The following is a 21,551-nucleotide window of genomic DNA, read 5'->3' on the forward strand; positions in this document are numbered from 1 at the left end:
TCGTGCATCTGTGGGTGTGCATGCTGATGAGCACAAAAGCATCAAGGACACGGGAAGTGATCTAATAGGCCTGGCGCCTCCCCGCATTGAAGCTGCCCTGGCTCTCTCAGCCCGAGGGCAGACCTGGACTCCCAGCCACCCTCCCCAGTTCCCCGCAGCTAGCCCCCATGTCCCGGCGTCGCCCGTGCTGTTTAAGTCCTGCTCGTGCACTCTCAGCGGACCACCCTCTGTTCTTTCCTGTTCCCACCCTCCTGTGTGTTTCAACAGAAATAAATCTGGGGCGGGGGAGCATAAGCAGGCCGTGGGCCCTGGGCGAAATGGGAGCTGCCTGCCCATCAGTTTACAGGTGGAAATTGAGGCCAGTTCGACGAGGGGGAGGTAGCGGTGGCTTTACCAGCAGCACCGGGCGCTCACCGGCACTGCATCCCCACAAATGGACCCCCTGCACGCACCCCTCCACCCCCCCCCCGCTGGCAGCACAAGGCCCTTCCCCAGCTCCCACTAGAGGCTGCTTTGATTGTGTTGATGGGTGCCTGCCTTTTAAAAAAAAATTTATTCATTTATTTATTTTTGGCTGCATTGGGTCCTCGTTGCTGCGCGTGGGCCTTCTCTAGTTGTGGTGAGTTGGGGCTACTCTTCGTTGTTGTGCGGTGGCTTCTCCTGTTGCGGAGCACGGGCTCTAGGCACGCGGGCTTCAGTAGTTGTGGCTCGCGGGCTCTAGAGCGCAGGCTCAGTAGTTGTGGCTCGCGGGCTTAGTTGCTCCGCGGCACGTGGGAACTTCCTGGACTAGGGCTCGAACCCGTGTCCCCCGCATTGGCAGGCGGGTTCCCAACCTCTGCGCCACCAGGGAAGCCCCCGCCTGCCTTTTAAAACCTCACCTGAGAAGCGCCCCCCACAGCTTCAAAAGCAATGTCAAAACCCAGCCCACACGTGACTTGGCATTTTCGGTCCTATCTATAACAAAAAGAATTCACGGGCCTGAAATAAACCCGGGCCAGGGATCAGGTACCTCCACTTCAGCATTTCATTGCAGCTCGACACTGCTCACCTTGTAAAGTCTGTTCCTTAATTAAAGTGGGCTTATGGGCTCCCGTGAACTGGGCCCTAGAGCTGGGGGGCCTTCAGGATGCTCACCCACTCCGTTTCCCTGGGAACCTCGGGGAGGTGGGGGCAGCCTGCGAGCCAGCGAGTGTGGACCCCAGGGCCCGTCCCCCCTTCCCCAGCCCCCTGAGAAGCCTGGGCGGCCCCTCTGGCTGCAGAGCACCTAGTCCTGCCAGCAGGCTGGTCCTTTGGCATCCCCGTCAGCTGGCATCCCCATCTGAGACGCCCCATTTTCTCTGAGTGGATGCTCCCTGGACTCTGTTTATCTCTTGCACGTTTCAATAAAAATGTCATTACTTGAAATCATTGACACTGCTGGTGTGAGATACCAAATTCCATCACCTATTGTCCCGTAAAACGATCCATTAAAGATAAAACCACCGCAGCTCAATAAGGTTCTATCCTGGAGACAAGCCACCCTGGTCCTGGGCTGATCCTATCTCCCCAGCGAGTGTTCGTATCTGTCACATAAAGGGCCCCGGCACTTGGACAAATGAGGGGGGAGGCCCCCTGCAGAACAGCCTCCTTGGAGGGTGAGATGGGATTTCCTGGTAGAAACAGGGCAGGCATCCTTTTGCTGTCAGGCAGTTTCAGTCGCTCTCAGGGAGGGAGCCATGCCACCCAGGTCGAGCTTTGTGCAGTGGTGGCCAGATTGGGGTGCACGGGATGGGGGGGACGCAGAGGGGACCCACCCCACCAGGCTGGATTGCTCTCCTGAGCATTTAGGAAAGGGCTCAGTCTCCCCTTCTTCCCCTGGGCCAGGTGCCCTGCAGCCTCCCCTCCCGGGCAGACTGGGCAGGTGACAGCTCTTCTTCCTCCCCTCCCTGTGGGGCAGGGGACTGCGGGGTATCTCGGTGGTCCCAGGGCTGTCCTACTCGGCCTTCGGACCTGCTCCCTCATGTTTCAAGGACGAGCCTGTCTGCTTTTTCTAACATCTTTTATTTCTCCAGCCTGGTACCGGGTGACCACTTGTGCCCCTTTAACCCTGCCGTCAGCGTGACTGTTAGTTGTCCGTCTTTCACGTTTGAACTGTCATGGTGAGGCCTGCTCGTACCTGACAAACTAGTCCTGCCACGTGTGTACCTGGAGTCACCTGGCGATGTCACAGTCACACCTGTTACCTCCTTTACTGAAAGATGTGGGCAGGGGCAAGGGTTTTTTTGCTGTGCAGGCATGCCTTGTTTTATTGCGCTTCTTAGATGCTTCATTTTTTACAAATGGAAGGTTTGTGGCAACCCTGCATTGTCAGATGATGCTTAGCACTTTACAGCAGTAAAGCACTATTTTTTTAGACATAATGCTGTTATTGCACACTGTTAGACTATGGTGTGGTACAGTACTGTGAACGTAACTTTTTTTATGCACTGGGAAGCCAAAAACTTCGTGTGACTCGCTTTATTGTAGCATTCGCTTTATTGCGGTGGTCTGGAACTGAGCCCGCCGCGACTCTGAGGCCTGCCTGTGTGTTTGTTGCACTGTCCTACTCCAGACAGAGACACCGAGGGGCTGCATCTCCCGGCGGTGTCAGCCTCCCAGAGAGCACTTCCGTCTCCTGGACCAGACTCTGCGATTCTGTCAGTGGCCAGCACGCGCCCAGGTTTATGTTTGCCTTCGTTTGTGGTGAGGAATTCCTGCCTCTGGACCGCTAGACAAGGGATAGGTTCACCTTAGTGGGTTTTATAGTCTTCTGTGAATGTCTTTCTGGTGCAGAGGAAGCCTGGCTGTCTGTTGATTTTTATTTATTTTTTTATTCTGCATCCTTGCTGGACTGTTTAGTTCTTAATTCACCAGCTCATTCTTTTAGTTTTCCCTGGTAGAAGGTTATACTACTTGACATGAAAAAGTTTGTCTCCTCCCTTTTGATTGTTAGTCCCCTTATATCTTTTTCTTAACTTATCATACTGGCTAGTGTCTTCAGCGCCGTGCTGTGGATTGCCTTGCCCCCAACTTTCCACAGTACCTCTCCTGCCTCACTCTGAACTGTGATGGTGGGAAGGTCCCTCCTAGTCCTGGATGGCTAAGAATTTTTTTTTTTTAATGTATTTCTTCTAAAAAAAAAAATTTTTTTTTTTAAATTTATTATCTTTGGCTGCTTTGGGTCTTCGTTGCTGTGCACGGGCTGTCTCTAGTTGTGGCGAGCAGGGGCTACTCTTCGTTGTGGTGCGCGGGCTTCTCACTGTGGTGGTTTCTCTTGTGGAGCATGGGCTCTAGGTGCACAGGCTTCAGTAGTTGCGGCACGCGGGCTCAGTAGTTGTGGCTCGCAGGCTCAGTAGCTGTGGCGCACAGGCTTAGTTGCTCCGTAGCATGTAGGATCTTCCTGGACCAGGGCTCGAACCCGTGTCCCTTGCGTTGGCAGCTGGACTCCCAACCACCACGCCACCAGGGCAGTCCTAAGAACTTTTTATACAGAATGGTTTGGAATTTAATGTGAATGCTGCACCTGCAGTGCTTGGACGGGTCGTGGCTCGTCTCCGTGGTGATCACATTAGGGGAGACCGCCTGTGACTGTGCTTCTCTGGGCCCTTCACTCCTCCCTGCGGAGGAGCAGAGCGAGAGGCTGCTCTGGCCCAGCTCATCTCTAACCAGCGCAGAGATGGCACCTGGGCAACTCGGGGGCGAGGGGAAGCCTGCTCTGTGACCAGCTCGTTCTGCTTGGCTGCCCAGACCACGGGGCAGCGCGCCAGGACTGTCCCACTGACGCATGGCTAGAGAGGGCGTGTGTTTGAGGATTGCAGTAAAAACGGTTTTTCCCTATGCCCAGCCCACGGGGTGCTGGGGGCCGCTGGCATTCGGAGCTGCCATGGCCTCCTGGGCCCGTGCCGGCGGCTCACTCGTGCCAGGTGGCCTCCAACGTGACATGTGGTCTCGGCACTTCCCGTGGACTCTGCCTTCTTGTTTCCGTCGCTGTCATTATAGCATGTTAAACGGCAAGGGGCCTGTCTGCCCCGGCCTTGTGCAGACACTGTGAAATTAACTTCCTCACCCTCCAACTCGCGTCGGGCTGAACTGACATTTCCAAAGGGCTCCTGGCTGGACCCCTGCTCTTGGCACGCTCTCCTCAGCAGAGAGGAAGGGCGGGGAGCCGAGCCTCGCGCCGGTGGAAGCTGTCAGGCTGGACGATGGAAGAAGTCCTGAGTGCTCTTGTCACCCGGAGGAGAGTCACACGCATCTTGGGGAACAGATACAGTCCGTATTATAGCGCTTCATACCTGGCTCTGAGCAAAACGGTTCTGCAGGGCCCTGGCAGAGGCCAAGGGGGCCTCTCGGGGATGGGCAGCAGGGTTTGAGAGTCAGGACCCCATCAACTCTCATTACCCTTGCAGCTGGCGGGAGCGTGTGGGAATTACCTCGTTACCGTGGCAACACACCCTCCTCACAGGGAACTCCATACACTCTGACGGGTCGTGTAGCCCAGGGTGGCCGGCCAGCTGAGCAACCGGGCCCCGTCGGGGGTGTGATGCCTTCCACTGGAGTGTCCCATTCCTCGTCTTGACAACTTGCCCTGGGACCACAGGTTTTCTTGCTGGCCTGAGAGGCAGCGGCCCATCTGGCATTATCTGTCCCTGGCCCGGGAGAGGAAGGGCAGCGGCCAGCCCCACCCACCTTGCCTCCCGAGGTCTCATGTGGCCGTCTCAGGGCAATGGTACACGGGCTCCCTGGACCTCCCGGGGGTCAGCTGGGCACAAGGTACCGTGGTGCACACCCCTCACTCAGCACAGCCCTCCCCCCTGGGAGGTGGTCCCGGACACCCACTCCCTGGGCCAGAGGGCACTGGGCGGTGGGAGTCCACACCCAGAGGCCCGGGCTCCTGCATAGCCTGAAGCCCCTTGCTTCTTCTGCAGAACCAATGGCCCCGAGCAGGTCCCTGCTCTCCACGATGGTCCATGTTCCTCTTCCTGACACACTCATTTAATTTTTAACTCACAAGGCGTTTACTTATTTATTTTCATTGTTCTTGATAATAATTCTAAGCCATTAGAGGGGAAAATTATATTCAGAAATGCTGTTTCACACTTTATTTGTTTGATGATTTAGAGCAATAGAAAATAGCACATTTGCTGGCTTTTATAGTCTGATAATTATTCACATCCATCAAGCCATTCCAGGGGAATAAACAAAACACCAAGAAAATGACACCATTAATAGCATCCTCCACTGCAGACAGGAAGCCTTTCCCAGGGCAGCGTCTTGGGAGGATGGACTCAGCCTGTCCCCTGCCCAAGGCGAGAGCCTGCCCGCAGAGGATGTGTTTTCCTTTCAACTACCTCTGCTTCTGGGCCCAAGAGCCTCCCTCCTGCTGGACTGAGGCCTCTGCCCAAACAGCACCCACGGCCCCCTGGCTTCCAGAGCTTCGTGACTGGACTCCGGCCTGGCCTCAGCAGGGCCCGCGGGATGCCCACCTCTGGCCAGGGTTGCAACCCTCCAGCGTCCAGCCTCAGTCCGTCCCTGGCCCCCTGTAAGCATGTCCGACCCCTGCACACGTGTCAGGACGCAGGTCTTGGACGCGATCGCTGGCCGCTCTGGCCCCAGGCCTCCCTCTTGGCCTATGCCAGGTGTGCGGGTTTCCACGTTGCCTTTTTTGGGGTGGCTGTGATTGGAGGGGGTGCATCCACTACTCCAGACATCAAGTGTGAAAGAAGAAACCTGGAAAGGAGAGGCTGGGGGACGCCCACCTGGCAGGGCCAGCCCTCCCATCTCTCCCCAGACCAGGGGGTCACTTCCTTCTGGAACGTGGCCTCTGGACTCTGGTCACCTCCGGAAGCCTTCCCGTCAGCCGGTCGTTTGAACAGTGAAACTGCTGGACTGGGACGGTCTCTTTACCGTTGTGTGGTTTTGCATGCGTCTCGTGTCCTCTGCCGTTACCTCCTGGGCTGTATAGAGGATCTCAGATTGCTTTATTTTCTCGCTGAAGCCCCTGGTATTTGCAGACGACTGCCTTTCTGAAAAAGGCGTCTGGCAAACGATGCCTGAATTCGTCTCTCTCGGCCTCCTCGGCGATTCCACAACATTAAACCCGGAGTTATGGAGCCTGTCCAGTCCTGCTGCAGCCTCTGCGGGGTCACCTGGAGCGGTTGCCAGGGACACCAAGCTGACAGCGCCGAATTTTCCACGACTTTCTGGTTGAGTGTCATCCAGAAGTGCTTTGTGTAAAACGTTGACCAGAGGAGAGAAAGGGCAGAGGGAGGGGCGCACATGATGGGCTGGTAACATACGTGGAGAAGGTCCAGAGGGGCCTGCCTGGCCGGTCTCAAGACCGGGGTTCGTGTGCTGTGGCCGGAGGGACCTGCGTGACCCCGTGTGGGCAGCCCGACCCTCTGCAGACTCCTCCAAGGGGTTTCCCCCATTTCTGACTCTGCCCCCTGAAGCCCCTGGTCTGTTGTCCCTCCCATCCCTCCCTGGATTCTGGGAGTGGCTCTGCCCTTTCCTGTATCCGACACGTCCAGATTCTTCTGCCATGACTTCTGTGCTGGCCTGGAGTGAGTTGACCACCAGGAGGCACCCAGCTGCAGCCCAGTCCCTGGGGAGGAGCATGGTGACGGGGGCCATCTGGGGGTGGGATGTGGTCAGCCCAGGAGGAGGCGGGGGCTGGTGGACCAAGGAGACGGCCACCGTGTAGCAGGACACGTGGGAAACCAGCCTCGTGCTGGCAGTGAGCGGGATGGGGGAGCCACGGGGGCTCTGTGTGGGCTTGGGCAGGGCTGACCGCCGGCTGGGAAACCTCACACCGGCCCAGTCGTGAGATGGACGTGGACCCGGGCAGGCCGTCTGTCCAAGGAAACATGCAAGCACCCTTTGCCTCCCAGGCGACCCGGGCTGCCACGTACAGAGAGCAGCTGCCTGGGGTCGCAGGCGGGCAAAGCAGATTGATTTTGGCCGTGAGGTTTGACCTTGTGATGGGGACGGAGTTCCCAGGGAGCGAGACAAACTGCCCCCATATTGGCGACCAGTAAAACCGACTCTGTTTTACGGCCCCAGAACCTGCTCGCTAATGGCCAGACAGATGCTTGCCTACTTCGAGAGTTAGCGAGCAGCCCTGCTCAACCCAAAGAGCTGCTTTGCCTTCTTTTATTTCCTCCCAGAGCCAAGCCTGAGAGTCAGGGATGCCCCGACCCAGTGGTGTGACGCCAGGCGGGGCTGTAACAAGGTTAGCGCGCCCCGGCCCCAGGCTGGAGACTATGCAAGGCTCTGCCATGGAGGCCCCTCTGTCTGGGGACTTTTCCTTCAGTGGTGAATGTCGGCCCTGCTGGGAGGCTGGCTCACCTGGGCCTCCATTGCTCTGGGCTTGCCTGGGGCCCCGGAGGGGAGGGCCATGGCAGAGAGGGGGCTCTGTGGGCACCTGCCGCCCGAACTCGGGGAGCCGTTACAACTGCACAGTTGGAGCCTCTGCCGCCCTCCCTGCCTCCTTTGAATGGACGGCCCACGCTCAGCGCGTGTTTCCTTAAGGACCAGGACCCCAGTTCTGCCCGCCTTCCCCCAAAGTCTGAGGTTTTCAGCTTGCTGAGTCCCTGGGTGTGGGCTGGGGGAGCACAGGGGCCTCTCAGCATCTCCCAGGCTGTCGCCGGGTCATTCCAAACCGTGGGAGGCTCAGCGTGCTCTTGGCCGTCGGGGTCCAGACGTCCCCCATGGCTGCCGGCTTCCCATCCACGAGTCCTTTCTAATCTCTCCAGGGGCTGCTCTTCTGAACACTCAGCCCAGTGTCCTGCAGTTTGTACTTTCCGATAACAGAGGAGCCACGTTCCAATGTTTTAAACTTTTAACATCCACCAGATTCAATTAATCTTATCTTTACAACTCCCAATTACAGGCTGTAATTAAGTGAAAGCAGCATTGTAGACTGGCGATATTGCGTTAATCATCACAGCCTTGGAGCCGTAAGTTCCTTCCTGTCCTCCGGCATCTTCCCAGAAGGGACAGAATGTTTCATTTCCCTGTTTGGTGGGGGGACCTTAATCCCACAGAGGTGCTTTGGATTGGGATTAATTTTTATCATCTTTATGTAAGTGATAAAAGGCCATTTAAAAAAGAGTCACCTCCTCTTTGTCCAGATAATGGGCAGTTCTCTGACGACAGCAGAATTGAAGGTGCCACGGCCACCTCCAGGGCCGTGAAACATGCCCAGAAATTAATTATTTTTATCCTGTTAGATTAGAGACAGCACAATGTTCACCTTATCTCCTACCCTTGCCCCCTTTTATTTTATTAAAAGTAACAATAAACCTTTCAGCTGGAGTGGACTCAGCCAGCTACCGAGCCTGGGCGATCTTCCATGTTCCGTGTCCCTCCCCATTTGGCTTCCTGCCCTGTGGGGGAGGAGGGCGCAGCCGTGGGGAACATCCTCCTGTGGCCTCGTTCTAGAATTCCAGAGATTGCCGTTGTTATTCTGGAGCACGGTCCCCGCGCCCTGCAGCCCTGCTGACATCGGGTGGGTCATTCTCTACTAGGGCGCATCCTGGGCACTGTGGGATGTGGAGCAGCATCCCCCCCGCTCCCTCGATGCCAGGACCACTCCCCCAGTCATGACAACTAGAAATGTGTCAGACGTGGCCCAGTGTTCCCAGGGGGCAGGATTGCCGGATCCTGGAGTTTCTCCCAGATGGGACGGGACTCGGATGCTCTAGTAGCTCTACCATTGGACACTTTACCACCCTCCCTCCTCCTCTGGACAGTGGCCCTACCATGCCTCGCCTTTGCTTGAAAATGGAGGTTTCCTGGACTTCCTTGGAGGTCCAGTGGTTAAGACTCTGTGCTTCCACTGCAGGGGGCGAGGGTTCGATCCCTGGTCGGGGAACTAAGATCCCCGCATACCTCGTGGTGTAGCCAAAAAAAAAAGAAACTGGAGGTTTCCATCTTGCCCAAGTGCCCTCGGGTGGTCTGGGGGTGGCACGTCGGTTGGGTTGGGGCTTCTGGACCCCTGGCCCCTGGCTGTCCCTCCTGGCACCGCCCTCTGCCAGGAAAGCGTTCTGGTATCCCGACACGCTGGCTCGCATCAGCAGGTGACACTCTCGCTTCATCTGTTTGCAGACTTTCACCTTACATCTTTTTTTATTTATGACAGCCGCAATCATCTTTCAAACGTAAAAACGTGTGAAAACACAACTTATGAAAGTGGGTGACGAGTGAAGTCTTGCTCCTTCTTGAAGCTTCTTTCCCCTCGGCTCCTGGGGCTGGGGGGACAGCCCGGGATGCTTCCGTCCTCCTCCTTGGTTCCAATCCAGTGCTCTTTACTTTATGCTTTGCTTTCGAAGCCGCCTAACTGGGAATGTCTCCACTCCTGGCATTCCGAGGGTGTGTCACTGTCCCCCAAGTCCTGGGTCCTGGGCCTCCACCTCACCCCTCTTCCTATCCGTGTGGCATCCCCCGACCCCGACAGCCCCTCCCCTACGCTGACCGCAGCCGCCCAGCTCTGCCCTGTGCCGGGCCCGCGTGTCTCCTGGGGCCCTCAGCTGTGCAGTGGCCACACGCTCTCCCCTCTGACGTGCCTCCCTTCTCTCGTAGGTACGCCATCCCCCCAGAGCATGGCAAGCGCCTGGAGCGTCTGGCAATCGGTAGGTGCCTGGGGCCCACTGGGGCCAGGGTGGGCGGTGGGCTGGCGGCCTCTCCCTCCCCGGCTTCACGCTATTGTCTGGGGGTCGGTGTCCCGGAGGGTGATGTGCTCCAGGTGTCCTGGCTGTGTTCTACTCCTTTCCCTGGCGGTCAGGTCGTGGACCCCCGCTGTGGGTCTGTCACTTCACGAAAGCCACACGGATGCCGTCGCTTCAACACTCTCATTTTCTAGCCTCTTGGCCCAGAGTTCGGGACAGGACCGCAGGCTTTGCCGGCTGGGGGCAGCCCGTGCTCCCCTTGCCCCCCAGCACCTGGTGCTGCATCCACCCTTTTCTGTCTTTATGGACTCTTTGCTTAGTCTAGAACACGAGAAGTCCAGTTTGGAGGTCCGCACCTGTTCCGTGCGGCCGCATGGGGACTGCAGGGCCATCTGCTAATCCCGTGCAGGGTCGGGTCACCCAGGCTCCCTCCACCACCTGGACTGAGACCCTCGCTAGGGCCTCTTGGGCTGACAGGATTTGTCGGAGAGGGTCCCGGGCTGCGACTGGGGCTCTGACCACCCGGGTAAAGGCCGGCCCTCAGGGCATGGGATCCTTAGAGACAAGCCAGACACCCAGGCTGGGGGGCGCGGAGGCCTCTGTGTGCCCCAATTGGGGGCCAGGCTGTTCCCCCCATTGCTCTCATCTCACACCTGTCCTGTCCCCATGGAGACCCGTGTCCTGAGGGTGGACGGCTGTCAGTGCCTGGACAGACGTTCACAGACCCCGCTGGCCCAGCGGGCGGGCCCTCGCTGTGCAGCCAAGAACAGCCCCTCCCTCTCAGGCAGCACCCTGGTGAGGGTGAGAGTCTGCCGCGGAGATAGCACGGGGCCTCAGGCCACCCCGACCCCCGTGGCAGCAGTAGGCAGCTGGCACCCCCAGGTGGCCACAGAACCGTCCAAAGCCATGGCCTGGTGTTGGTGAGGCTCCCTGCCAGCCGGCTGCCGGCCTCTGTGGGCGCCTCCCTGCCTGCACTTGACTTGGGGGTGGGAACGGCCCATCTTTCTGCCCAGCAGATTCTCACAGCAGGTTGGCGGGGTCGGCAGAGTCCTGGGTGGGAGGGAGGCTGTCAGGTGAGTTGAGCAGGTGCCCCCGGGCCCAGTTCCTCTGCAGAGGCCATTGTCATGTCACCTTTTATGTTGGAAACTTGGACCTTGACCTCATGGACAGGGCTGGAGCCGCTCTCAGGAACATGCTTCTCCCGGGAGAAATTCCAGTGCAGGCGGGCATGGCAAAGGCTGATTTAACTTACTTACTGAGCTCGAAAATAAAACCCAATTAATTTTGTTCCCATTATGTATTTTAAAATGCAAATTTAAAATGTCTTTTCCTATTGTATTAGCTTCCTGTTGATGTAACAAGTTACCACAAACTCAGTGGCTTAAAACAACACACATCTCCTCAGTTTTGCTGTGAACCTTAAACTACTCAAAAAAACCTCATTAAAAAACCCCACAGATTTATTTTCTTACACTTCTGGAGGTCAGAAGTCCACAGTGAGCCTCTAGGGGCTAAAAGTCAAGGCATCCGCAGGGCTGGCTCCTTCAGGAAGCCCCGGAGGAGAACCCGATTCCTGGCTTCTATGGCTTTTGGAGGAGCTGCATCCTGGGCGTGGGGCCGCGTCGCTCTCATTTCTGTCTCCCTGGTCTGTGGTCGAGTGTCCCTCTGACCCCCTCTTATAAGGACCCTCCGGATGACACCAGCCCCCTGGGTGGTCCAGGCCCATCCCCATGTCAGGGGCCTGAACTTTATCCCGTCTGCAGAGTTCCTCTTACCACTGAGGGGACCTTCCACAGGTTGCGGGGATCAGGACATGGACGTCTTGGGGGCCACTGTTCAGCCCCCCACACCTGCAGAGCCACGGGGATCAGTGCGGGCGCTCTCTGGGGACCACGTCCGTGACACCCCCGGGCCTTGCCTGCAGCTTCTCTGTTCTTCCTGTTCAGAGGGGGTTGCACTTAGCCATGCCCGGCTGTTCTCCCTCAGTATGCCTTTTCTACTAGAAAAGTTTTGGGTGATTGGAGCGCCAACTAGAGAAGCAAGAGAAGCCAGATGCAGGATCCTCTGGGGCCCCCCGCCGAGCCCAGACAGTGCCACAGCCGCTCTCCCTGGAGCTCGCCCTGTGCTCCGTTCCCGCAGCCGGAGCTGCTGCCGGGTCCTTTCTGATGCCCTGACCTGGATGCTGGCTCGCTTCCTGGGCATCTGAGGGAGGCTCAGTGGCCGGGGCTGGGAGAGGAAGAGTTGGCTAGCAGGGAGGCTGCCCCGTCCTTGCTTCTTGAAAAATCCAGACTCATTAAGTCAAGCAGCTCCTGGAATTCAGGAAAGGGGCTGTCAGCTCTGGAGGAGGGGCGGGAGCCTCCTGCTTCCTCTGCAGCCCCTCACTCAGGACTGCTCTCCCCTCCTCGGAGGAAGGATGGGGGAGGCTCCAGGGCAAGTGACTCACTGCCCTCCTAGGCGTCTCTTCCAAACTTTTTGGGGGTGTGCATCAGGGGCTCCATTACTGAGATGGGTGGAATGGGTTTGCGATTAATATGGAAAATGAATAGCCGTGCTCCGAATGGGCTCGCTGGGAGAGTTGTGCAGCCCACGGGGAGAGCATTAATGTGTTGGCGCGTTATTGGTGCTAATCACTTAAAATGTGCTTCTTTATTAGAGCTTTAATGAGAGCCACTTAAACTGTGCATTAAAAAGAGGAACTGCAGAGAGGCCGGCGGGCCGGGCGGCAGGCAGCCGTAACTCTAATTGAAATGCTTCTAGTGCAGAGCAGAGTTGCTGGATTCAGTCAGCCCTGGCACCTTCCAGAGCCTTGCCATTGTGTCCTTGCGGTTAGGAGCCTCTTGCAGCCTTGGCGTGTGGGTGGGGCCACGCGGGTGCGCACGTGCATACACACACACGTGCCCTCTTTAACCAGCAGCCCGTCGAGGGTGCGCGCTGGCCTGGAGGCTGGGCCCGGTCTGGATCGGCTTCCAGAAGGGCCCTGGGGCTGCCTGCGTCTGGGGATCAGTCCCAGAGGGAGGTGGCCGCTCGGGAGCGCGTGCTGGTGCCGCTGTGGTGGGGACTCATCCCACACCTCGAGGAGCCATGTGGCAGCCCTCCTGTGCCCACTCTCTGTGCGGGTTTGAGCTGAGGCGCCTGGCCACCATGGGCAGAACCTGGGACAGGCTTTTTCTTAACCACGAGACACACGTGTCATTGACTTGAGTTGCAGCCAACAGGCGATGTGGGAACGTCCCTGAACTGCGTTAGTGAAGCACGGTTTCTGGGTAGGTAGAGCTGATGGTGGGCTTTCCGTAGGCTCGCGGAGGCTATCCCTGTTGTAAATTAGTTACGTGGAGCATCGTGGGGCAGAGAGCATAGGGGCTGTGAGCACAGACAGAGGGTTAGGGGCTGTGGGCGCGGCCTGCGTTGGCCCCATGTGTCTGGGGCCAAGGGTGGGCGGGTTGTCTCCCGGGCCTCCGTGTCCTCACCTGCCTGGTGGCGGTGGGACCACGTGGGTGGAGAGCCTGCGCCACTCAGGCGGCCCCCCTCTTTGTTGCGGACTCCTCAGTGTTGGGGGGTGGTGGGGGACCCCACTCACCGTGGTCACCATGTGTCTGGTCAAGAGCAGCAGCTCCCCTGTCTTGTGTCCGGGCTGCGCTCTCACGTGGCCGAGTGACTGTGTGGAAGCAACGCGGTGGCTTTTGTCTGAGGGGAGCTCGGGGTGGGCAGCGGTCTCTGGGCAGCCGCACCCTGTCTGCGACCGCGGGTGTGTGCTGTGGGTGCGCCCCTCGTCACCCAGGACCCCGTCCCGCAGTCCCCTGTGTGTTTCATTCCCTCGGGGCCTCAGAGGAAAGGGCTGCCCGGAGAGAGGTGTCCCGGCTGCCCCGCCGCCCCGTCCCACGGGGCAGGCCCCGCCCCGTCCCGCCAGGCTGATGCTGGTCTTCTCTGCTCTAGGCTTCTTCCCCGGGAGCTCCCAGGGCTGCGATGCTTTCCTTCGGCACAAGATGACCCTCATCTCGCCCATCATCCTCAAGAAGTATGGGATCCCATTCAGCCGGGTACGTAGGGGCTGAGCACAGACCACCTGCTCGTGGAGGGGCTTCCGGGGCCCGTGCCCTGGTGACCACGAGTGCCCCAGGAAACTGGCGTCTTAACCCTGGAGAAGGTTCTAGGACGATGGCAAGCCAGGGCAGGGCCATCAGCCTCCAGCTCTTCCAGGGTGGGGAGTGAGGATGGAAGAGGGGCCGTCAGGAGGGGCCTTGACTTTCCTTCCCGCCCAGACCCGAATGTCGGCAGGTCCTGCGGGCCGGGCTGGGGAGTGGACGGTCGGGGCAGCGCCTGCTGACCTGGCAGGAAGCGCTGAGGAGCCGGTGCTCCCCGTGGGAGTCCCTTCCCGCCCACCCGTGCCCGGGCAGACGCTTTTGAAAGAGCAAATACCTGTTTAGAAATGAAACGCCTGGCTCCCTCGCAGCGTGAAGGCTGTGAACTCATGCAGTTTCCTGCTCCAGAGGCTGCTCCACTGGTCCGTGTGGGGCTGTGAGGGGTGAGGCCACGCTGGGAGCCGGGTTGGCAGGGACCCCACTGCCTGCGGAGGGCGGGCGGGTGGGGGCTGAGCACCGGGGCCAGGCCGCCTCTGCCCCGGAAGTGGGCCCAGCTGTCGTCATTCCAGGCCAGTCCTTCCCCGCAGACAGCCCTCCTGGACGGGGGAGTCTGCGCCCCGGTCCCTGCGTGGGTCCAGGCGAGAGGCCTGTGCCCGGAACTTACCGGACAGGCGTGTGGGCCGTGGCACCGAGGGCAGGGGGCAGAGGAGACTGTCCGGGAATCCAGCTTCTGCAGGTTTCCCCGAAGAGCGCTTCGTCAGGCGCAGGAGCGAGTTCTGGGGGCGGACCTTTGTGCCTCTCTCTGGCCAAGGGTGTCAGCAGGTCAGAAACTGTTCTGACGTTTCAGTCAAACCGTCTGCAGCATCAGCACACAGATCGGGGATTCGCCTTTCTATCGGGGCCGCAGCTGCTGCTCGTGCTTATTAGGTAGCGGGATATTTCACTCTGAGAAACGCAGCTTTCCATGCTTCCCTCTTCCCACCCACCCCACCCGCCCCCGTCTTCTGGTTGGAACATCATTCTTTGCCAGGAACCTCACAGACAGATCACGGCATTGCTCACGGAAGTGAGAGGTACTTGCTCTCGCATCCCTTTGTCGCGGACGTTCTCCAGAGTGGTGCTTCCTGGAGAGGGATGCTGGTCGCAGGAGTCAGCTGGCGGGCACCCTCGTTCTCCCGGGTCAGTGCCAGTGTGGCCCTGCAGCTTGTATACGAAATGCCTGAGCGTGACCCAAGGCGGCGGCGGCCTCCTGGCCCAGAGGGGCTGCTGGTGACTGGAGAGAGGCCGGGCTCCGCAGCCACCGCGGCTGCCCACGGGGCGCGGACAGAGCTTCGTCCCAAGGCCCTTGTCCAGCAGCAGGGAGCCCTCCGTGGGCCGCCGGCTCACTCAGGACCAGGCTCCAGGCCCTGCAGCGTCAGGCTCCACGTGGAGCCCCTCATCTGAATTCCTGGCGGCCTTCAGAGTGACGCCCCGCACTCCACTTATAAATCTTTGTAATGGTATTTACTTCTAGAAGAAAAAGCAGATCGATAGCAGAGCTTTTTAATAATTAAAAGTGTGTATTTCTGTGATCTGCCACGGACTTCCTCATTTATTCTTGGAGAGCTCGCACAAGCAGCCGACCGCCGGGCTTCCTCTGTGACTGGCGTCTGGGGCTGGCGCTCCCTCCACTACTGATTGCTTTGCGTCACGGCCTATCCGTCATCCCAAGCGCCCTCTAATTTATTGTTGGGATAATGTTGACGGTGGTGACACGGAGGACAGACATGGGTTTGAAATGGAGCCACCAGGATGTAGATTTTCTGACAGGGACATAATCTTCTTGTTGCTCTAAGTGAGCACGTCTCCTGTTCTGGGGCTTGATTTATGGGCCGGATCGGGCGGGGGACCAGGCCCTCAGTGTGCCTCTCCCCATGGGGGCTCCAGCTCGGTGATGGGGACCCTGCTGCGTCCCTGAGCTCAAGCAGGCCAGTGCACCACGGAGGCGTTCTGGAAAGCGAGATAGCACTTTACAGAATCAGCTCAAGTAGGATAAGAACATCAGTAATTGCATTTAAAAGCGCATCCCCAAACCTGAATTTTACTTATCTCATTTGACGAGGCTCCGAGTCCTGCAGCAGAAGCTGGCCCAGGGGACCCTTCCTGAGAACGAGGATGCTGGCCACTGGGCCCTGGGGACACTACATGTCCCCTCCTCCCCCATCTTCTGCTGTCGCTTCATCCCCGCATGCGGCTGTCACTTGGACAGGAATTTAAAAATATTACTTAATGCACGCTGACTTCCCTTGATGGGTACAATTCATTATTTGCAAAGAAAGATATCTCCGTGTTCTTAAGGACTGGCTTTTCTCCAAGCTACGTCAGTTTTGATTGATTTCTGACTCCGTGGTTGGCTTCTGGAAGTCTCCCCACCTCCACCTCACCCCACCCCCAGTCGCCACCTCCCGCCACCCACCCTCCCCTGCCAGGGTTTAACTCCTCGTTGGTTACTTAGATGAATCCAGCGATTTCTGCTCCTCTCGCTGGGGTTATTAGCAGGCCCCGAAAACTACGACAGAGTGGTGAAGAGCCTCTAAGTGGGGCAGAAGGCTCGAGCAGACACACTTTGCAGAAGGAGGCGTGCGCAGGCGCCGGCAGGACGCAGTGGGCGGCATCCACAGACCTCAGGGAGGGGGCCGGAGCATCACACCCACCCCACAGGGCCACTGCGTGCGAATACCCCATACCCCATATGCCGCCGAGGGGGCGGGGGAACTTGCCCTTCCCACCACGTGGGTGCAAAACGGGCGGCCACTGCGAAGAGCCGCTGGGCAGTTTCCTGGGGCCCCACGGTGCCCCCTCCGGAGTCTGTTTACTCCGGAGAAGTGCAAGCAACCACCGGGAGAAGATGAATCCACAGGTGCCCCCAGCTCTGCTCATAGAGCCTCAGACCAGGAACAGCCACAGGCCTGTGAGCAGGAGGCTAGATGAACAAATAGCAACACATCCTCACAGCAGGAGACCCCTTTAGGAACGAAGAGGAGCAGACGACCCATGTGCCCGGCGGGACGGATAAACCCTGAGGATGTGCCGAGCGGAAGAGGCCAGACGCAGAGCATGGGCAGCGCGGTCCGTGTCTGTGAAACCCTAGAGAGAAACATCGCCGAGGGGCGGGGGGGTGGGTGCATTTGGGCCCCGTTCTCAGAACTCCAGACAACCTGATATGCACCACGTGCTCAGCCTAGGAGAAGACTGGCCCTCCTGACCCCAGAGGGTCACTCCCGCGTCACAGCCTCTAGTCCAGCAGCCCCGCCTCACGTCCCGGGACACAGCGAGTGGGGGTGGCGGCCGCTGCTCTTTGTCACCCGTCTGCCGGACACTGGTCTGTTGGAGCACTTGCTGATGGCCGGGGGTAGTCAGTGCAGAGTGGGGAGGGGCCCGGCGAGGAGGCTGCAGCCTCCTTCTCCAGGCCTCGGGCTGGCACCTCTGGAAGCCTCTGTCTGGCATCACTGTGGGTCCCCCACCCCGGTCCCTCACGCCCAACTTCTTGGTTTGGGGTCTCTGTCGCAGAGGCTGGACCAGAGTCTGGCCGTCCAGACCATTTTGAATAGGCCTGGAAACGCGCTCGTCCTGCAGTGTCGTGACCTTGACACGTGTCCTCCAGGCCCACTGACGTGTCACTTCAGTCTCTTTGCCCTCACTTGGAAGGACCCATGTCTTGGGATGTAGTGGACAGATTCTCTGCTCACAGTGGCGGGGCCACTTAGGACAGCTTCTGGGGACGTTTTGGGGGTGGGCCTGCTCCTTCCTCGCACGAGGGCTGGGCGCCGTGCTACCGGCTCGAACCCGCCCTGGGCTCCAAGGGCTCCGAGCTCCGCCAGTGCCGACCGGCCCTCCTCGCCAGCCCCGGCGCCGTGTGAACACCTCACAGTGGATGGACGCTTGCCAGGCCACCTACCCCCAAAGCAGGAGACCCCACCCCCACCCCGCCGCCAAATGAGAAGTACCTAGAATCCTAGCATTGCTGCTCACCCGTCTGGAGAGTGCAGACTGTCCCCTCGGGGCCCAGTGGGGTCTCAGTGAGGGGCGGGGCTGGGAGCCAGTTGCCGCCCTGGCCACTTGCCTCACCTACTTCCCAAGCCTTGCGAGCACCAGGCCACAGCCTGTCACTTGGCTCCTAAAGTCAGGCTCCCTGGCACTTGTTGGGATGTCCTCGAGCCCATGTCCCCCTGCTGTGCTCCTCGGTGGCTTCTTGTGGCTTTGCCATCAGCCCGTGATGCCCTGTGTCAGGCCTCGCCCCTCACCTGTTGGCCTCTTGCCCCTCAGATCACGCAGGAGGCTGGGGAGTTCATGATCACGTTCCCCTACGGCTACCACGCCGGATTCAACCACGGATTCAACTGCGCAGAATCTACCAACTTTGCCACCCTGCGGTGGATTGATTACGGCAAGGTGGCCACCCAGGTGAGTGCCCGCAGACCCTGGGGAAGGGTCTAAAGGGGGCCGGCCCCCACCTGCTCACCCAGCCCAGGGCCTGGATGGCAGCTGTTTATATTCGACCGGAGGCTGGGATTCTCCATAAGGGTCTGTTTCTGGATCCTCAGCAAACTTGTCCCCAGAATGTTCCTCACCTGGAGGCAGGGGAAGGGAGTCTGGGCAGGCCTGGGGTCGGGTCTCCCCTCCTCCTGGCAGACCCCAGGTGTGTTCCCCCTCGTCTGGGGATCAGGGAAGATTTGTTCCTTGTTAGTTGACCCCTTGGAGGCCACCTGGCCGGGCATGGGGTCTGCTTGGGCCCCAGCGCCTTTGCCCCCCTCCAGCTTCCCCATCTGGGCTTTTCTGCTGCAGGGTGCAAGAAAGACGGGGAGAGAGAGAGGGCGCAGAACCCTGGCAGAGCAGACTCTGCGCTCGAGCCTGAGGGCTTCCTGTTGCCTTGCTATCCACATTGAGAGGTCACTGAAAGGCCGGAAGACTCCTTTGATTTTCCTCAGTAATTTGCCGTTCTGGTCCCAGAGGGCCGATTATTGGCCAATAGATTTGACATCTGAGCCAAGCGCTCGTTCTCAAATTCCTTTTCTCCTGCACTCACCTGTCTGTGGTTTTGACGGGCAGCTTTGGGGGCACGAGGCCCCGTAGTGGCGAGTCCAGGGAGCGGCTGAGCACTGGGCAGGGCCCTGGGAGGGAGAAGCTGCTGGGAGGGCTGTCGGGCAGGCAGCAGGCCCAGCCCTTCCTTGGCTGCCGGGACCAGGGGCCTTCTATCCAAGACTGGTAGCACGCATGCCGTGGAGGAAGCCGGCGAGCTCTGCCCAGGTCTGAGCTGGGCTCAGACCAAGCGGCCCCGGCTCTCAGGTTTCAGTCCCTTTAACCTTCTCTCCACTGCAAAAGGGGGCCCAGCTCTTCACAAGCATCCACTGTGGTACTTGGGTCATGGGACAGGAGAGGCCTCTCCTGCTGAGCTTCCTACCAGCCTCCCAAGCCAGAGCCTTGGGGTTCCTCCGCGGAATTTCTCAGCCGTTATGATTTAGGACCCAGGGTTGGGACAGATGGTGGGTTTCTCCCAGGCCCGGAAGTGGGAGCAGTGTGGACCCGGAGGACTTGGAGCCCGGATCCTCATTCCTTCAGTGTTTCACAGACCTTGGACCCTTGCAAAAGAGGGTCTAGGCCGTGACGATCGGGCATCACAGCCTGGAGACGTGGCCTGATGGAGTGGAGGGGAGCCGGTGGTGTGCAACACCCCGAGTCCACGGCAGGGCACGTGGCAAAGAGCAGGAAACCCCGCACCAGGGGTGTTCAGGGGGGTTACAGACTGATGCTTTTGAACAGGTGGGGTTAAACAAGATCCATCCTTAAAGCAAATGTCACCTGCTTCTTTCCACGTTTGAATGGGGTGAAAAATTAAGCTTCACAGGTGGCTTTGCGTCACGTCTCCACTGGGCAGCGCGGTCTAGACGGGCTGGCTCGTCTCTGTCTTTCTAATGATCTGTTTCTCTTAACTTCGCTGTGTCAGTGCAGTTGAGAAAAGGAAATGGGTTTTGTAGCCAGGAAGACTGGAGAGGCGCCCCGGGATTTAAAGTGCTGGGCTTTTTATACTTAATTCAGGAAACTGTGGGGGGATTGTCTTTGGCAGAGCCTCTGGCTTCGCTGCAAGAGGAGAGACGGGGGTGTCAGGATTGTCCCTTTAGATCCACAGGGGTATGTTTGCAGGGAGTTTTGTGCGATTGAGTTATCAGCCTGGCCCCGGGGCTGGTCCCGGAGGCGCTGCTGGAGCCGACCCTGCTGCGGGGCCAGCGGGGATTGCCCGGATATTGAAAGCAATTTTGGGTTCAGCCATGTGTTCACAAACAAGTGGCACTTGGGAAGCGCAGCCTTAGATGGGGCTCCACCCTCATATCGCCAGGCGGCGGAGCGTGAAATTACTGAACAAGTGACAAGCGTTGCTCTGAGCCGGCCCGGGTTCTGGGGTGCCTGGCGGCTTCTGCCAGGAGTGGCCACTGGCCACGGGGCACCCGTCCGTTGCCACCTGATGTCAGCCTCCAGGCCTTTAGGTGGTGGAACGGGACAGCAGGTTCAAACCTCCAAGCTCCGCTGCCCCCGTAACGAGTCTGGGCTGGAGAGGTCGCCAGGCGCCTGGCCTCGCAGGGGACAAGCTGAGGGCATTGGCGGCAGGGGACTGTTCGTTTCCCGGGGTGCTGGGCCTGTGGACTTAATGGAGGGGGGTGGGGTGGGGCACGGGGGGACCAGGGCCCCTTCCCGCTGAGCAGGGGCCTCTCCCTGCAGCCTGAGTGCCCCGTCCCGTCTGCATCCCCTTCCAGCACATTCCTCGGAATGCAGCCAAGGGAGAGAACGTCCACTTCCCAGATTCTAGACTTCTGTACTTGTTGGTTCGTTACCTCTTCAGGCACCCAGCGAGCCCCTCACTCCCCGCACCGTCCGTTTCTGTCATTCTCCCTCTGCTGACGCATTAAAGGCTAAGCTCTCACGCTCGCCAGCCTGTGTGAATTTCAGGTGTTCCTGTGCTTTCTTCTAGAGCAGGGTCGGCAAACGGGGGCTCACAGGCCAAACCTGGCAGGTCGACTATTTTTGTATGGTCTGCAAAAAGAATGATATTTAGATTTTTAAAGAGTTGGGGGAGAAAAAAATCAAAGGAAGAGTGTGTGACAATTGAAAACTAAATGAAACTCACATTTCACGTTGATAAGTAGTTTTATTGGCACAGATGCGCCCATTCATTCACGTGCCCTGCAGGGCTGCTTGCCTGCAGCGGTGGAATTGAGTGGTGGTAACAGGACCGTCTGGCCTGCAAAGTGGAAAATATTTGCCGTTTGGTCCTTACTAGGAAGTTTGCAGTCCCTGGTCTAGAGAATCGAGGGTGCAGGCGCTCTGGCTCCAGCCCGTCAGGGCTGAAGGTCACCTCCTTTGCTCTTTTCTTTGCAGCCCACAGAGTCTCCGGCATCAGAGGGGCTGTTCCCTCCAGCAGGTTGGCTCCCAGCCACTGTCTCTGGAGGTTCCGGAGGATCCAGTGAGGGCACTGGTGGCTTTGGTGCCCGGCAGGCCAGGCCAAGTGCCGATGTGCCACTGCCGGCCCCCTGCAGAGCCCACCCGACTTCCCCACTGCGGGCAGGGTGCCCAGTCCTCGGGCTCAGGTCTGCCCTGCAGGCCACAGGGGTGCCCAGCATCCTCCTGGCTCTAAAACTCTGGAGAAAATAGGCTTGTGGCCTCTTGCCAGAGCCCCTTGGAAGGAGCACCTCTGGTCCCCGTCTAGCTGACAGAGGCTGCAGAGGGCTGCCGTCTCCCACCCTCTCTGCTGAGCACA

General features: G+C 58.9%; 1 protein-coding gene across 6 annotated transcripts in view; it reads left to right on the forward strand.

Annotated features, from left to right (window-relative positions):
* The window catches only part of KDM4B (lysine demethylase 4B), a 134,805-nt gene that overhangs the window by 66,944 nt on the left and 46,310 nt on the right, over window positions 1-21,551 (forward strand). For 5 of the 6 annotated variants that reach the window (XM_060007515.1, XM_060007520.1, XM_060007516.1 and 2 more), the window contains exons 7-9: window positions 9,598-9,647; window positions 13,617-13,720; window positions 18,068-18,205. In XM_060007515.1, coding sequence (XP_059863498.1) covers window positions 9,598-9,647; window positions 13,617-13,720; window positions 18,068-18,205 — 292 coding nt within the window. Of the gene's footprint in view, window positions 1-9,597; window positions 9,648-13,616; window positions 13,721-14,803; window positions 15,328-18,067; window positions 18,206-21,551 lie in introns of those variants that run through there. The other variant, XM_060007518.1, reaches the window with a different exon arrangement.

The sequence above is a fragment of the Delphinus delphis genome, chromosome 3 (genome assembly GCF_949987515.2).
Source record: "Delphinus delphis chromosome 3, mDelDel1.2, whole genome shotgun sequence".
Taxonomy (NCBI): Eukaryota; Metazoa; Chordata; class Mammalia; order Artiodactyla; family Delphinidae; genus Delphinus; species Delphinus delphis.